At 36.1% G+C, this 18684-nt stretch overlaps 1 protein-coding gene and 1 pseudogene across 4 annotated transcripts in view; one reads left to right on the top strand and one right to left on the bottom strand.

Moving 5' to 3' along the window:
* Window positions 1-6989: 6989 nt before the first annotated feature.
* LOC149018343 (cullin-1 pseudogene) lies at window positions 6990-7415 on the bottom strand (annotated as a pseudogene).
* Window positions 7416-14113: 6698 nt separating this feature from the next.
* LOC149018342 (RING/U-box superfamily protein) overlaps window positions 14114-18684 on the top strand; it is a 34908-nt gene continuing 30337 nt past the window's right edge. For 2 of the 4 annotated variants that reach the window (XM_089152637.1, XM_089152639.1), the window contains exons 1-2: window positions 14114-14477; window positions 16237-16387. In XM_089152637.1, the coding sequence (XP_089008763.1) occupies window positions 14420-14477; window positions 16237-16387 (209 nt within the window). In that variant the 5' untranslated portion in view covers window positions 14114-14419. The remainder of the gene's footprint in view (window positions 14478-16236; window positions 16388-18684) is intronic. The other 2 variants (XM_089152638.1, XM_089152640.1) reach the window with 2 other exon arrangements.

Below are 18684 nucleotides of genomic sequence, written 5' to 3'. Positions count from 1 at the left end.
AAAAAGTAACTGAATATGTTATAATAAGAAGACTGCCCCTTTGAATAAACTTTAAGGATTTACATCAAAAGACTAGGTGAATACTTAATCATTTAAAAATTGATTGATAATGACAAAACCATAGTTTCAATTTCAGAATTCAAAGCATTGAAGCAAATCCTTCCAAAAAAAAATGGCCATCGTTTTTTGATAAATTTTATTTGATGAAGGTCACTGCCATGCATAGATATTTGCAACCTTCGAATCAGACACATGGTGGCCTTCACATGATATTCCTTGGATTTCCTTTCATTAGACCGAACACATCAGAAAACTAAATGAAATGACCATTCAGAATAAAATAGGAGAAGAAAAAGAGGCAAAATACTTTGGAAACAGCAAAACAAGTAGTTATTCCCTTAAACATAATGAAGCTTACCATGTTTAAGTTATTGTTGTAGTCATATGTTTTTTTTTTTCTTTAATTTACCTATATTTTGTTGAAACATATAATTATCAATAATTTTTTTATTTTTTTAAATATGTGTAGCCCTACACAATATATGTGGGTCTATTCCTTAATATAATAAAATAATTCATATGTATAATCCCCAATGGATTTTATAAGGGTCTAAATAATATGTGTGGTGAAAAAGCATTAGTGCTTCTCCAGTGGAAAGGTTATCTGGATTTTCATTCTTCGGTCCCCCCCTCATGTTGAATCCTGGTTCCACCTTTGGCTAGAAGATGCAAATTTGGTTAAATACTATCATATAGTTGGCCTAAACAAACCTCAATTTCGAAATAAAAATAATATTAAAACTAGAGTAAATTACAGATTGCACACTTTAATGGGGCTTGAACTTTGGGTTACACACTTTAGTGCCCTAAATTATAAATTACACACTCTCAAAATTACAAGTTGCGCGCTTATCACTTTTCATCTAAGATTTTGTTAAGTTAGGAGTGAAATGTCCACATTACCCTCATATGATATAATAACCAATCTACCCTCATTTAAACCCTTCCATACCCAACCCTTAGGTGGATGAAGGGATCTCCTTTCAACCATCTTCTATCCATATTCCGCCGGAAATAGCCCACCTTCACCGAAAACCATCCCTTACTGGAAAATTTCTCCCCCACCATTAGGTGCAGGAAAATCATAAATGGTTGTTTTTGTTGAAAAACATGTGGCCAATAAGGAGGGTTAATTTTTCTTTCTTGACCACTGGGCTGATCACCCTGATATTTTCCTCTGGTTTAATTTGGAGCACGCCAGGTCCGGAACCACTATCGAAAGCCACCCCACACAAAAAAAACACACCGCCCCGCTCCCCATAACTGATGCCAATGAAAAAAACTAAACTTGAGACCAGGACTTCCTTGAACCAGGCTTCCAATTCAGCATTGTAATGATGCAATAGAAAATCGAAAAGAATAACAGTGAGACATGAAGGAGGCCGAGCTCTTTGAATACTGGACTGCCAAGGTTTTCGGAATTTTCGACATTAGTTTATCTTTAGAAAATAGAAGCTTGAACGGCATGCAAGAACTGCATAAAACTAGGGTTCGATCCAGATCTCTTCTCGTAGTCCTGAGTTGCAAAAAGACTAAAGAGTGTTGTTGCAGCAATATTCCTTGCCTCTATGTGTATTTAAATGTATTACTCTTCCACCATAACCCTATCTTTTGTCTTACATATACCCTCCTTTTTTATACTTGACGATCCCTGATGACACTTGCATATCCCACTTGCATCGAGTTGTCGAGAGTTTGGCTAGCGGACCCATCAGTATTAATTTTTAGCCAACCTTAAGGGGAGCTTTTCATTTAACTTCTCTGCAATCTTCAAAATTTGAAGATATAAGGAGTTTTCCTTGATATTCTTTAGTCAATGTGAAAGCTTGTTGTACCATCATCCATGCTATACTAGATTTTCTTGAATGAGCCACACAAGTATAATTCATCCATACAAGCCAAAGGCAATCAATTTAGATGCAAGAGGAACGTCAAAAGATATTCTGGTTTCATCGAAGGGCTTTGGGGATTGCATAAGAGTTGTTGATGAATGCTTCTATTAGAATCCCAAAATCTGGAGTTTATCAGAGCCCAAATTTGTTTGCTAAAAGAGCAGAGGAGGAGGGTACGGTTGACCTCGTTTCCCTTTGCTCCACAAATTGCACATTGTATCGGGATATTACATGATTACAACCCTAGCGCTATTAAAAAAAAACATGATTACATCCCATTTGATTTAATAGTGCTAGGGTTTGGAGTCTCTGATGAAGAACTACCAAATAAAATGGATGTTTTAGGGGTTGTATGGCAACCATTCTGTGCCAAAATTCCCAATTCAGCACAAAATCCATTTTTTTTTCCTTCTATGCTGAAGTGGGCAAATTTGGCATATAATCTGTAGTGAAATCTTGTATGGTTGGACACAGATGGACACATTTCTCTGGCCCATCTTGGCACAGAATCTTGTATGGTATGTACAAAGTTAGAATACAAAATGGGCACATTTTTTTTTTTTTTTAATAAAACAAAAAAAAAACTAAACTAAATGCAAATATCACTTAAGAACATAAAAAACAAAGGAAAGATCACCAAAGGCTCCATCTATTTATAGAAAAATGCTTTTCATTATTTGTCAAAACAAAATTTACAACATGAATCCTGATAGAATCGAACCATCATACCCTAGAAACTTTCTAGATGCTCTTCCATTTGAGCTAAGGATTTTCATCTACAAAAACACATGTTGGATCAATCCAAAAGAGTCCCTATTATGAAAATAGCCTTAAAATAAATATTTTTCTTCTATGACAAACATAAGGTTAAGCAAAGAACCTATTTCTAGTCATTAAAGAATTACTTTTCTTCCAACAGTAGAGAATAGCCATGACTTCCAACAACAAACCCAGTTACGTTGCACTTCAATTTTCACAAATCATAAATGATAAAACCACATCTTTCATGCAACGCTTAAGATTTAGACAGCAACTCATCTCCATAAGACATAAACAAACGATCATTAACAACTAAAACACATCAATATCTTAACCCAGGCTAAAAAACCATAAAAAAACATGCTAATACTATCTGAAATCATAACCAGAAATTCAGTAACAGACACCTACATCTACCTAATCTATTCACATAAAGATGATCATCAACACTAAACTAAGACTAACTTTAGAGAATGAAAAGACATGGTTGAAGTTCAAAGGAGCAACTTGTACACTAGAAAAACATTGGGCTCATATGATCAGCAGAGGCCATTATCGGCTGTGATTGGCATAGAAGTTGCCATGGTTTCAGCAAAGGATCAGGCATGTTCATGAAGAGATCGCTTGTGTCCTCCATAAAACCACTAGTCTCATCCTATTCATCCCCATCTCCTCCCCTCTTAAGTTGATTTTCACCCTTTGTCCCTTTTTTCTAAATATGAAGAAACCTAAAACCTGTTAACTGTATCAACAACAACAATTAACATTATTTGTTGATCATAATCATCTAATCTGATGAACTTATGTTGTGGGCCATTTGCACTCAGATGAATAGGGTCCAAATTTGGTTTCACTCCAGCAGGATGTAGTTACTTGTTGAGGTTACTTCTAGCTTCATTTTGTATTTTGGAAGCTAAAGTGTTGAGATGGAGAAGATGATGACAGATATACTACATATAAATAGTGGTTTCAGGAGTTTAAGATCACAGATGGAAGACTTATGTTTGATGTGCATTCTCATAATAGAATCTAGGTCTTTGAAACCATATTTATATACCTTTACAAAAATCAAATGAGGTCTAATAGGATTACCCATGGGTTGTGCAAGGTGTTTATGCAACTACATTCACCTAAACAAACTAAACTCCTCTAGATTAGAAAGATATCGAATGTTGGACTTCATGGGATGGCAGAGTGTCAATTATTATGCAGAGCATGTCAATACTATGCATTTCATTACTTTCCAATAAATGATAACCTTTCACAAGACCATGTCATCCTGTTTTTTCTTTTTTTATCAGCTCACCATCATCCATCTATTAGCTCACCATCATCCATCAATAAGCCATTAACAATCAACCATCACAAGAAACCAGGAACCAACCACTAACATTAAACCATAAACACAATTAAGGTGAGGAATTATGTCCTAGAATCCAACAAGCCATCAGTAGCAGGATCCAATAAAGATTGAAGCAAGAAAATACAAGACTACAAGTGTGAAAACTCATAAAAAGAACAGACAAATTCCATTTTCCATCAACAGTAGACGGGATTTTGTGTCTTGATTTCCAAAATTCATAAAAAAAAAAAAAAAAAAAAAAAAAAAAACCAGACACAAATTGGGAAAGTATAGAATAATTCTTTTACACATTTCCATTTGTTCATTTGGAAACCCTTGATATTTAAAGATGGAAGCAGAAATTACAAATGGTTTGCTACCTATGGTTAGACGATTCAGGATACAAGACTACAAGTGTGAAAACTAATGGTTGCTATATTCAATTTTGTTACATGTTGTTTTTCCTTCAATTTTATGTCATCACATTTCTTGGATGGCAAAAGGTTGTTCCTGCTTCCTTCTGTAGGCCTACTGTGAATTTGCCCAAAGAAGTTGGAAGTCTAGGGCAGCATTTGTTTGTGATGGAATAAAAGTGGGGTGGGAAAATTCTTGAAAAAAGTGTAGATTTTTTACTTTTCCCTTAAATCCCAAAATTGTAGATTGATTGGTTGTTTGGGGTAGGAAAGTGAGAGACAAGCTTCCTTGAATCAAGGAAACTTGTCTGGTGATGTGGCAACCTAACTTTCCCACCCCAAGCCATTTTAAAACTCCACAAATTTGGTGGGATTTTGTGGAAAATTTTGGAAAAGTAAAAAGTGGAACCCACTACTATCACTTTTCCACAAAACTCTTTCCTTTCCTTTTATTTTCCCTCACCCCATTACACATGGGGCCCACATATTTTTTTTTTTCCACCCTACCTTTGCAAACAAACGCAGCCTAGATGATTGTAACATTTGTATCTTGTATTGGAATTGAGTATACATTTACTGTATAAGTTCTATTGAGCTTGTATATCATATTATAATATTATTATTATTATTATTATTATTATTATTATTATATATATATATATATATATATATTTATATATATATATATATATATATATATATATATATATATATATATATATATATTTTTTTTTTTTTTTTTTTTATAAAAATTACGCACGTGCAAATGCACGTGACCATATATGAAGGATTAAGAGAGTGAGATCTTTGAAATTTTACCAGTTAATCTGTAATTTTCCAAACACAGGAAACAATGCTAAAATGCATGAATATTCTAGAAATTTGTTCCCTAATAGAATGTTCTAGAATAACCAAAAGTATGGTCTTCATTCATTTAATAATATGCACAGACACGAGAAGAACCTTTTATAGCATCTTGACGTGCTTATTCTTCTTTTATAACACCTTGGATATGCTTTAGTTTTTATTCTAGATTTATATTAGAACATCAAAGGGTAAAAGCAATTTAAAATAACCTAAAAATACAAATTCATCATATTCACAAGTAACTGACCTAATGTAGATTTGTAAAAGCTTTTTCTATTATGTAAAATTTGAGCATGGATGACGCTTTTGTAAAGATAAATTTCTTCATAAATGTTTGAGCTTTATCTTCTGTAAAAGGAAACCCAGCTTGAAGTATAGTGCTTAAATCTCAAATATCACCATTTTAAAGAAAGAAGTATTGCTCCACTTAAGTATACTCATAGTAGTACTTCAATGGTACAATGGATATGTGCAAAAAGATCAACTCAAAAATTTAGATGTTCTAAACTTAAGAAACGGAACAAAGTAAAAGAAGATGCGGCAGTTCAAAACACATAGATAAACAAAGACCAATTTGACAGTGTAACAAATGATTGATACAACACAGATCTACCAAGTTCCCAACCAGGAAAAAAATTACAATACCATGTTAGTGAAAAACATTGTGCAGTTCAAATAAAGGCTTTAAGGTATATATTTGAAAGGTTTTCTTCAGTGGCTTGTTGACTGCAAATAGAAGAGAAGAGAATATGAGAAAGCTCCTTAGGATGTTGAAATTGAAATCAGTGATGATGAAGGAGAAAAAGTGAAGTATCTTGATAAATATTAGAACTTCCTAGATGCATCTTCAAAAGTGACTCCCATTGCACCTCCTTTTTCCTGCAAAGGGACTGAGAGCAAAGTAATCAAAAGGTTTTGTAAAGGGACTCGATGCAATCGATAGTACTGAATTATTTAAATACTTGCAAACGCAGTAAGAGAGACAAACAATGTATATACTTATTTATTCAGGAGTGTCTTTAATATCTCTTTGCAATTTAATACAGTTCTATTATCATCATGAAAACCTGCACATGAAGGTAAAAACAATAGTTTGATCGGTCCTATCATAAGTATAAAAGTAATCATGCGATAAAAAAAAGAAACAAATGCAGAAATACGCTCATTTCCTTGTAAATTAATAAATTAAAAAGTAAGAATCTTATTGTAAAAAAATACAAAATAAGATGAGATATATTTTCAAAAAGAAAAAGAAAGTGGGGAAGAGAATGAAGGAAGGAGAATGCAAATAGAGGAATAAGTTAATTATTTTGGAAAAGTTAAAAGGAAGGTGGGTAAGAGAGGGAGGGAGGGGAGGAGAACGTGAGAAGAATGGTAAATTTTTTTTAAAATTAATTTAATTTGATTTCTTTATTAGATATTCAATGAAATTATTTTTCCTTTTTTGGGTGTGAATGCTGATTCGTGATCTATGTGAAATCTATAGAATATTATTTTTCTTGATTTGATCTTATAAATTTAAATAAAATAAAAATATAAAGGTTACAAAGATTTCTTGATTCACGCTCTTGATAAATCAAAGAGATCACGGCATCTCTGGCTTTCCCGTTTATCTCCTTGTAAATCAGATCTCGGAAGCAAGTGAGTCCAACTTCATTAAGGGGAGGAAGCGACTTCCGATCGATCGAGGTAATGGAAGAAACGCGAAAGCCATTTGACCATAACCTTATGATCTGACCATCTTTTCACGAGCTCTCTCAACATAAATTCTTCATGCTTCTCCCTTAAAGAAGGCAACACCGTTGAAGTAATGTACTCCTCAAAGAACACCGTTGAAGTAATGTACTCCTCAAAGGACTCTTTGTACTTGTCATAAAGCTGTTGGCAATAATCGTGAGGGGGCTTCTGCATGCACATGTTGTAGATGGTTGTGTAGATGGTTGTGTAGAGCAGCATGTAATCCTCAGAGCTAAACTGTGGCTCAGGTAGCCCCTGTAGAATGTTCTTGAGCTTCGTGATACCCTTCTGCATAGACTCCCATCCTTGATCTAAATCAATAGTTTTACGGTCAGGCATCGTCATCGTCGTGTTTCCAGGGCTTTAGACCGGTAAGACTAAATCCACAATTCTGGAAGAAGAAAGCCTCGGTAGATTAAAGATAACAAATAGTAGAAAGACAGTTTCGGAAGCGATGAAGACTTCCGAGTTCCGACCCAAGCGCTTAGATAGGAAGACAGATTCGGTTTCTGTTTTTCTCGCAAGATTTCTTCTTGTCCTGTAACTCTTATATACTTTCTGAATATTAACTGCAGCAGCATCAAGCTCCTTACAGGCCTTGGGAGAGACAAAATAAAAATAAAAATAAAAAAATGGTTCTGGTTCAGGAAGAGAAATCTTTGGTTTCTGAATCCGAACAAAGTCATCGTCTTTGTTATCAGTTGAAGAAGCTAATTCAGCTTCCTCACTTCTTGAGACTAAATCTTTGAACAACATCGTTGTTTCAAGTTTCCTATTTTCAAGCTTCTGAACCTATTATAACTTATAGACTCTTCAATAACCATCTTATCAGACCCATCAGGTTTTACAAGAGTATCGAGCTTGATCGTAACTTTCTGAACATCGTTTTCCAAAGGCAAATTCCTGTTTTTGAGTTCATACTTCTAAATCAAACTGCAGGAAACAGGGCAAGAAAATATTAGCAGAAAAACCTAATTAATCAGAGAAATCATTGGAACCCACGATCAATTAAAACTAATAAACAAATTAAGCCCACCCAACAAACAACAAGAAGAGAAAGAATAAGATGTATCTTTATCTGAAAAGAAAGATTGAGAGAGAGATTCAGAGAAATCGAGAGGGATTTAAAGAGAGATTCAAAGAGAGTTCGAGAGGGAGAGGGATATAGAGAGCGATAGACTTTGAGAGAGACTAAGAGAGGTCGTCAGAGAGATTTAGAGAGAGATTCAGGGAAAGAGAGTTCGAAAGGGAGAGGGATATAGAGAGTGACAGACTTTGAGAGAGATTGAAAGAGGTCGAGAGATAAATCGAGAGAGAAATTAAGAGAGGGATTAAATTAATGATAAATTAATAATAACTTATGACTAAAATGTCTAAATTATCCTTATAAAAATAAGTAAAGAAATAGCAAATAGTACAACATTATTGGTATTTGGAACAATGATAAGGGCAGAAAAGGACAGAAAAAGATTTGCGAAAAAAGTAGAGTACATGCTTTTATTATAGTAGTATGATATATATCATAAAAGCAAGAACTCATGGAAGATGGCTATATCTTTTATTCCTACAATACCTTAATCATTCACTAAAATGATATGATTAATTTTGTCTAAAAGATGGTTACATGTCCTTGTATTCTTGTCATTTTAGATTCCCAAAATTCGGGCTCTGATGAGATCAGGTCTACTAAAAAAGAAAGGGAGATGAGATGAAACAAAATAAAAGAAAACAATATATTCTTTTTCTTTTTCTTTTTTCTTGGTAGGTAACAAAAGAAGTTTTTTTTTTTTTTTTATTTTTTTGAGTTTTTACATGTCACCCACTATAATGGGGTGACACTCTAGGTTCTGGCTTAAATTGCATGTCATCCATTTGCAAAATTACAAGTTACCTACAGTTGGGTTTGAACAAAAATTATGTTAAGTGAGTTGAAAAATGACCATAACGTCGTTTTGTCACACCCCATCGACAGTATCGGATCCACCCGACTACCCCGGGATGTGATCTACAACCATAAGATCAGGTTACAACCACAATAATAAATATATCACAGAACACCATAATCATAAGCAAGGAACATGTATCAGAGGTAATAAATAATGAATAAAATTCAACTTTCAATCAAACTGGAAAGAAAGGGAAAAATATGCGAAAGTGTTCAAAACCATTAAGGTTACATCAGTTTCAATTTATTATATCAAAAGTAGCTAGTGATTTTAAGTTCAATGTCTATGTCTCTAAACCGGACTAAATAAACTCTATGTCTACTATGCAACACCATATGCACACTCCATGCAGACACACAAACTGTCATGCACCTCGTAGTAATCAGCCAGAGGCTTCTCATGTGCTTCTGTCATGGCATAGAACTCTTAAGCTGGTGTCCCATGGAAACTTGTAGAATAATCTGAAGCAAAGAAAGATAACAACAAGAGTGAGTTTCAAAGAACTCCATGTGGTAAAACAATCCACATATACCAAGGTAATATAAAATGCAAAATGCAGAGATGTCTTAGGTATGCAGCTAGAATGCTAACCATGCAAGTATCTGCCCAGGTAGACACGCATTAAGACGAACATTAGCTTCCTCTAGGTAGTCTCACACAGTCCCTTCATGGCCTCCAATCGACTTTTGGGCATCGTGATCAAGGTATAGGGATACGAGTCTAATCAGACCATGGTATGGGTTATAGGGTCACACTCTCTCACCACAACTATTGGTATAAAAACTAGCACATGTCAGGGATATCCTAGCTCAATGCAAGAGTCATAAGGGTCACATATTACATGTAGTCCAAATACCTTCTCTCATGCCTAGTACCCTTTTAGTCAAGTATCCTTATCTACCTAGGAATATTAATCCTCATGGGATCTCTACTAATTATAACACCTTGTAACCCTATGGTCATCCACATATGATAGGGCGGATACCTCTCATGTCTCCTCGTATGATGGTTACCGACTGTTGGACGCCCACTATGCAACCCTACCATGAATGATACGCCACCAGGTCTGTGTCTCCTCCCTAAATGGTAACCAACTGTTGGACGCCCACCAGCGCCCTACTACTATCAATAGTCATTCGGCTTCAATACCCATCCCGAATGGGTAGTAGCATGTACACGGGCAACCTAACCATGCATCTAGACTTTTTATTATGTATAACAACACCTATACGTAGTACTAAAGCACCACAGGCAATGGTTTAAATAATAACCCCTGATGTTAGGTAATATGCGTACAAGCTTATAAATCCCAAACCCAAAATCATGCATTCAAACACATCATACCAATTAAATAAATAGTGAACAGTAGTAAATAATCATTCCCAATTATTTCTACATGTTAAACATGCTTAAATAGAAAATTACAGCATATCAAATCATCATGGGCATGCTTTATTTAACAAATAGCACATCTAACCAACAAAGCAAAAGTTACTGCTTTCCTCACCTGATCAATGTCCAAAACATTCTATATATCTTTATTTCACCCAAATTAGTACTCTAATAGATCATAGTAGGTCTTTCTAACATGCTCATACAGTTACATTTAGGGTTTGGAGTCAATTCAACCAAGACAAACCTCAAAACCAAGATAGTAAGGTGACTAGTTGGTTAACCCGGTTGGCCATTGACTGACCGCCTTGACCAACTACCAGGTCCCTCGAACAGAATTTCACATCCAAAATTCATACCTTTGATCATCGATCCTTGGAGGGTTATGGGTTAATCTTAGGCATAAACTACGTATTTGAAATACTATTCAAACATCCCAAACAATAAACAAATAAAAACCCTAATTTAATTATCGGATCTAGAAGTAGACAATCTTTCTCCAAAAGAATATGCCATCGGAATGGATTCAAATTATGTTACTCTTGCATGATTTGATTGGTATTAAAAGAAAACAATAGTTTCCCAACTATATCATACTTCCAGCAAAGGTTTTCCCCCAAAACATATTATAGACAATAGTTCAATGGAATGAAAAAGAAGAGAATCAATTTCCTACCTTCAAAATCTAAAATCTGACGAAGCCACATGATTTCCTCCATGAAAAGTACCTTCCTTTGCTCCCTCACGTGCTCTCTAACTTCCTTTAGGTCTCACAGTTGTCTTAGAGTAAAATGATGATGAAGTGAGGGTTTTAAAACCTTAGATAGGGATGTCGGGAGAAAAAAATCCTGAAATTGCCCGTATAGATTTGACCAACTGGCTAGGGGTGGCAAATTGGTCAATCAACCACCTTGACCAACTGCCCCTTAGTACTTTTTAGTACAAAAGTGGTTATTCAATCCGGTTGGACCCAAACACTTGTACATGCCTAGGGCTCATTCTAAAGTCTCTTACCTGGACTAGGGCACCTCCCAACTCTACCACTCGGAAGCTGGAAACCCATCTGCCCAAACTATCCAGGTTCCAACAAAGTGGCAAGACCACCATCTTCACCATCCAAATCCATGGGTTCTAGTGTTATTCCAATGGTCTTAAGTTGGATGGCCCACAACTGCTTCCTACTGGTTGCTCAACTTCTCGGACCTACAACTAGGGTTTTGGGTTAGGATCCTCAAGGTTATAACACCTTGGGCAGTAAAATGATGTAATTACCCCCATTTAAACCCTCCCATACCCAACCCTTAGTGGGTGAAGGGGATTCTCTCTTCACCCCATATTCTACCTATTCCTCGCTAGAAACCGCCCACCTTCACTAGAAACCATCATACCCTTAACAGACTCTTCCTGTTACATCCCACCTAGCCGGTATCGGATCCACCCGAATACCCATGAGAGTGAACCACAGTCACAGGATCATGTTTATCATATAATCATAACCATTCCACATAGTAACACGATCAATGAGGAAGGAACAAATATCAAATTCAATTAATGACAAAGGGACTGTCACAAGGGACGTGTCCCAAGAATCTCAAAACTGGACAGGTAATCAAGAATAAAACTATTTACATCTTCCAACTATACTTAATTAAATGATAAACAACAAAATTAAATGTTTTGATGTCTCTAAAGGTAACGATCTTCCAAAGTGAAGGACAATGTGTGGTATAAACTCTCCAAACATGCACATGAGTCACCGTGTACATCGATATCCCCATAATCCGTTAGCTCGGGAGTATCTATTGACGTCTCTTACTCTTATATTGTCGTGTCATCCTAACCTGTAGTACAATCTAAAACAATATTTCCACAAGGGGATGAGATCAGCAACAACATATGTCCACATACTTAACTCATGAAAAAGCTTAAAAGAAGTGCAATGCAAATGCAAGAGTGCTTATAGGACTCTAACCATATTAGTCTCTAACTAAGTAGACATGCATTGAGATACACATCAGCCTTCTCTAGGTAGTCTCACACAGACTTCTCACGGAGTCTCACCAATCTTGGGCATCACAACTGAAGTATAGGGATAACAATCCAATCAAAGACCATGGTTTGGGCTTAGGGCCACACTCTCTCACCACGACCATTGGTATGAGAACTGGTGTGTGTCAACGAAATACCTACTCCAATGCATAATTCATTTACGGCAACATATTATTCAAGGTCCATATACCTTATGTTGGGAAATGCCATGTTAGCATTGCCACATTAGCCTCTATTAGTTTTGATGATAATAAACACAAATTACTAATGTCTACATGAAGTTGTGATTGTTTAGCTGATTACTAAAGTGGACCTATTCCAACTCATTTGACCAAATTCACCAGATGCTCAAGCCCAAGTCAAGATCAAGTAATGTTGGACAAAGAATCAATGTCAAGATGAATATCAAGTTCAAAGCACAGGAAGATGCTTAGATCAAGTCAAGTTCAAGACATAGATGAATTAGGACTTATGAGATATCCATATGCACTCACATGTAAGTGTATTAAATTATAAACATATCATGTCACTAGACTGACTAGGACATATTAGGAGTGTATATGAAGCTTATGATGTGATTTATTACATTTATTCATTAGCATTCATTTTGGGATTTTGAAGCAACTTTATTATTATTAATTGATGAACTACTTATTTTTGCTATTGATTATGGGATTGTATGCTTTATTTATTACTGATAGTGTAACCTAATATTGTGTCTGTAGATCACCACCATTGGTTGTGGGGGTGGGTACGATACCGTTGGGTGGGGTATTATAGAATCCAAGCCTCCACCTTACCCACCAAAACATCAGAGATCTTCAAGGATCGCGAGCCCAATGAGGTTTCCAAATGTTGAATCGAAAGTTCCGCTCCACGAATGCCAAGAGTACTAGTGAAAACCTCCTTAAGCTCCCTGGGACAATTAACATAGAAATTGTCGACTTGCCACTATTAATACACAAGCTAAATTGTTTATCAAAATGAGCTAGAATATCTAGAAGATACTATGCATTGGCTGAAGTTACCTTGTCAAAGACAAACAAATCATCAACACACACGGATGACAAACAAAACTCCTCAAAATGCAGGTGATACTCAACCCCTTGCGCCCCATGCAATGTAGTACATCAGAGAATATCCAAAGACACTTGGAGCCCAAGATTAAAAAGGAGTGGAGACATCGGACACCCCTACCGCAACTCCTTGTTGGCCATAAACACAGGGGACAAAGGGCCGTTCATGAACACCACATATTTTGGTCAATGGTACTATGAAGCATCTAATTGATAAACTTAGGAGGAAAATTCAACATAGTCAGCACCGTAAACAAGAAATTCCATTGCACAAAATCATACCAAATGAGCAAATGTATTTACGATTTTTTGTTTTGTTTTTTTTCTGAAAATGCATTCCCGAATTGGGATTCTATATCTTTGTTTTTTTTTTTTGTTTTTTTGGTAATGGAATTCTCTATCTTTGTAGAGAAAGGTTAAACCTACACTGATATTTCTCCTAAAGGGGCTGGCCCCTAAGTACAGTGAGCTTAACTTCCCTAATGTTGGAAATCAGGGTAGAGGAACCGTCCGTATTCCCCTCCATCCTCCTCAAATTCTGAGAAAAAAGTGTGAGAGACCCACATGGCCCTAAAATTTATGAAAAGCTTGTTAAAGTGCTTTTTGCTAGGAAAATCAAATGGGTTTGGTAAAATGGACTGACAGTAAAAAAATGGCCTCTCCGTCGACTCTTCCTCACTCATTCACTTCTCTGCCATAAGCGGTTGGCACGTTTCTTTCTCCTGTGACAGGCATCGTGTCTACCTCGTTGTTTTGAATATTTTTATGTGCAGAAGAAAGCTGGGCAACTAATCGTCCCGAGTAAGCTTCTGCTTTATTTCTAAGTGCCTCGTGCGGTTCATTCTACGGATACCCAATTCAATTTCAGGTACTCCTGCCTTGAAAAATGCAAGCGGGAGAGAGTTCTGGAGTGAAAAACTGTGACGAAGTCTGGGCAAAGCTTGGTGAGTTCTTTCTTTTCTACTTCATTTCTTCTAGTATTTTTCCGGGTACTTGATTATTTTGTCCAATTCCATCTTCATTTTGTATTGGGTTTCGAGCGTGTTTCATCCACCACAGATTGTTTCTTTGCTTTCTTTATAATGGTAATGGACAAAATGTGTTGGCTTTTCTAATTTACTAGCTTGGGTGTGTTTGGCATGCATTTTTGTAGCCTCCTTCAGGGTTTTACATTTTGAATTCCGAGTTCTTGTATAAATTTTGCAGTCTTTAGTTTCAAGGTTCTTCTTTTGCATTGCCAACATTCTTATGGCGACTCCCGATTGAAGTTTCTTTTATGGGTTCCACAAAAGCTCGCAGTTCTTGTTCGAGTAGAATGACGCTTTTATAGAATACTCTAGCTGATCAGAGAAGATATCGAATAGAAGAAAAGAAGTCATTGCCTGTTCCATCTTTAAATGCCCAGATTGTCATAGAACTGTTGTCAATCATTGAGATAAAATACTTCTTGAATCTAGTGCTTTTAGTGTTGTCTATTTCTGATCATTAGTTGGAGATATTAATCAGTGAAACAAGACGTTGAGGTGCAATGTCTTGCCTGAAAAGGTGAGTCACAAATAAGTATTGATATGTATTGATATGTATCAGCCAAAACGGGTCAATACGTATTGATATCATCAATATGTTGGGGAGAGGGTTCTCTGGGTGTGTGACTACGTCTCATCTTATCTACCTGTATCCTATGTATCTTATGGAATGTATATATCGGCCAGTACATCTTGATACAATACTGATACTGCATACATCCTAAAAGAAACCCAGTTCACCCATAGTGTTCATACGTTTCCAATTCAAATGGAAAAACATGAAGGAAACCTGTCAACCCGGAGTCTAAAATTTGCATTTAGTCCACAGTTTTGGATTGAAAAGTGAATCAAGGGTGTGGTACAACGTCATCCTTTGATAAATACCCTTCATGACTACAAACTATTACAACGTGTCAACATTAAGAAACCTACTCTTTTATAACCATTGCAATTTAATGCACTTGTGTGGTTATACATTATTCTCCATTATAATATTGATGTGTGATGTTTGTTATATAGTGTTTTTAGTTCCATGGTGTATTTTCTCTTGGTATCTTGACCATTTCCATGCTTGTAACTAATGTTCAATATGTTAAAATCACTTGATTGATACAATATCCAATACCAATACAAACCTTGACTAGAACTATGAAAGATTCTTAGACTGTTATTTAGGAAAACATAATCAAACTAAGAGTCTAGATCTCCACTTAGCTAAAAACCTGATAAGTCCCTGATGGACCTGGAGCTAGGTAGGAGTTGAGCTACTTCTCTTCATTCATATACAAGTCCTTAGGTACTTTAGTGCACCATTGATCCTTAAGTAAATTACCACCTTCTCAACTTCCAGAATCAGTTTGGTACCAGGAAAAATGTCTATTCATTACGCTTTATCCAGAGTGTATGAGTATCTCCTTTTTGATGGTTGGCTGGGAGCTCTCCATATCCAATGGGTGATTCTGATTTCCAAGTAAGACCCACAATTTGACTTATGATCCTCAATTGGGTGTCAATAATAGTCTGTCAGATAGATCTATGATGATAACAGTCCTGTCCTCTAGTGTTTCTTTTGTGTGAATTTATTTCATTTACGATCTGTTCAGGTATGGCCCATTGGTCTTACTATGTAGTGTGGACAAAAATTTCATGCTGCTCATTCTCTTTAAATATTTTACAGTGCCATCAGATTCGAGATATCCGGATATTGATATATGTCTAGAGTGCGTTGTTATAAGCTCAGATGTAAAAATTTCATCACCTGACAGTCATGAGTGGTGCAAGATAACCAGGAACTTGGACCAGTGCTCAGCAACTTTGCAGAATCTGAGGTAGTTATTCTTGGACACCTACTTTGGTATGTGCTGCATTAATGTTGAATAATTGAAATGATTAATATTTCACTGCATAAGTAAACAAATTCCAAAGATCAATTCATTGCCAGTGTGAAGACGTGAGTTCAAGTCTGGGATGCCCACCTTGTGTAAAAATGCTTTAGTTTCTCATTGACCTCGTCAATCTGTCCCAAGACCATGCAAAAGTGGGATTTGAGCAGAGTTATGACCCTTTTTCTACGTCCTGTCCCAGAAATTCAACACAGCATCCCACTAGATTATAACAGCTACAATATTTCAGTAGATATTACAGCGTATCTGTAATGTTTGATGTCATTTGCAAACATTATATTAATTTGACATAACATGCTCATTATCAGTTGGCATATCATCATATAAGATCCAGAAGCATCATATATTAATTAAAAGTCAGATTCTTTTATTCATCATTTGGATCCCCTTTCCATGTGATTTGGATAGTCAAAGCCTCATGGTAGAAGATCTCGCTCTCGAGCAAGATCTCACCACCTTGAAAAACCGAGATCTTGACCATCTCGGTGAGATCTCGGTCGAGATATACAATTTTTTGACGTCAACTCGGTGGCCCATCTCGGTGGGTTTTAGGGTCCCAACTCCCAATTGGGTTGAAACTTGGTTTTTAGCATATGTAAGGACTTTTGAATACATTGGCAGCCTTGGATTTGTCAGAAAACAACCCTAAGTATGATTTCTAAGTCTACCCAGAGTGTGAAACCGAAATGTTGTAGCATTAGGGAATGCAAAGTTATACAACATGTAATATAGAACCTTTAAGGCATATAAATGAAAAGCAAGTGTATTAAATGCATCAAGTAACCTAAATGTTATCAAAATTCCATCCATAAGAGTATCACAATCTCAATTTTCAAGAATAGAATAATAAAATTATACAACCATTAGAAGTTCTATATAAGTCATTAAATCATAAGTTCATAAGACAAGTTGAGAATGATTGATCTTCCTTCGATGTTGTAGATGGGCTAAGAGTAGTTGCAAGTGAAAATCTGGCCGAAATCCACCAAAAAAGGCAAAAATTGGGAGTTCCAGCGAGATTCAGGGCGAGATATGGCCCAACTCTCTGCTCTCGACCTCCATCTCGTCTCGCTTGCTTGGAAAAACGAGATATCTCGCGAGATCTCCCACCATGCCTCCAAAAGCTAGATCTTAAGCAAATCCAACTCAGGCAAGTAGCCAAAAAATTAACAAAAAACGAAAAATGCTCAAATAAAAGTCAAATTCTAAATAAATAAAAAATATGTAAAAGATATGAGAGATTCATTTGTCAGATTAAGAGTAATTGAAAAAAACTCAGAATCAGAACTCAGATTCAAGCAAATAGAGACTTAAATGATCAAATTACCAATCAGATTATGTGCGGAAACTTGGACTGCATATCACACTTTGTGGGCACAATAAGCCTGCAAATCATGTCCAGTTCTAATTGCCAGATTCAAAGTAATCAACATAAAACCACTAATACACTCAAATAGGGAGGTTTTCAATAGAAAAAGATCAATAAGTCAAAATCACTCAAAAACCTGGTTCAGTGTTGCTTCTCCATTTATTTTTTTTTCTTGGGGGTCGGGGGTTGAGGGGATGGGACTTAATAAACCCCCAAACCTCACCTAGCTTTGATGGACAGATTAGGGTGCGGTTGGCTGAAAAGTATGTTCAGGGGTCCCAGAGGGAGTAATGTATCTGTAAGTTGGGCTTTAATCAAAATATGAATTGCCGATTGGCTTGCTACCCTTGCTTGTCTCACTTTAAGACATGAGGGAATATGTTGATGGCCTTTGCTTATAACACCTACCTGAATCCCCCCTCATATTGTGTCTTGTGGCTCCGTCCTGATTATAAACAAAGCATGTAACTGAAGCACAAGGCTGCCCTCCTTTGTGGAGGTTGGCACTGTCATAATGTATCAGCCCTACACCTACTTTGTAGGGAGGTTATGTCAAAAGAGACTTGCACAAAGCAACCTTTACCATGGTTCTGTTCTGATTGTTTTTATCTTCAATCTAATCAAGAATGTGTTTGGGCTCTTGACTCTATAGAGATTAAATAGATAAGCATCAAGTCTCTTCCTAATCTGAATGGGAAAACCAAGTCCTAATCAAACTATGAATGGTCTATGTTTCTGATTACGAGCATAATTTAAAAAGGAAGCATAATAAACTAGGAAACTTCCTATATTCTCTCATAGGTCTTCTTGTTCGAGTCTTGAGTAAAATTCTTTGGGTACATTTGCTGTACAT

This window comes from Hakea prostrata, chromosome 4 (assembly GCF_041222555.1).
Source record: "Hakea prostrata isolate BN-2017 chromosome 4, UWA_Hpros_2, whole genome shotgun sequence".
Lineage (NCBI taxonomy): Eukaryota > Viridiplantae > Streptophyta > Magnoliopsida > Proteales > Proteaceae > Hakea > Hakea prostrata.
The sequence above is the reverse complement of the archived record's forward strand: the minus strand, read 5'-3'. Positions and strand labels throughout refer to the sequence as shown.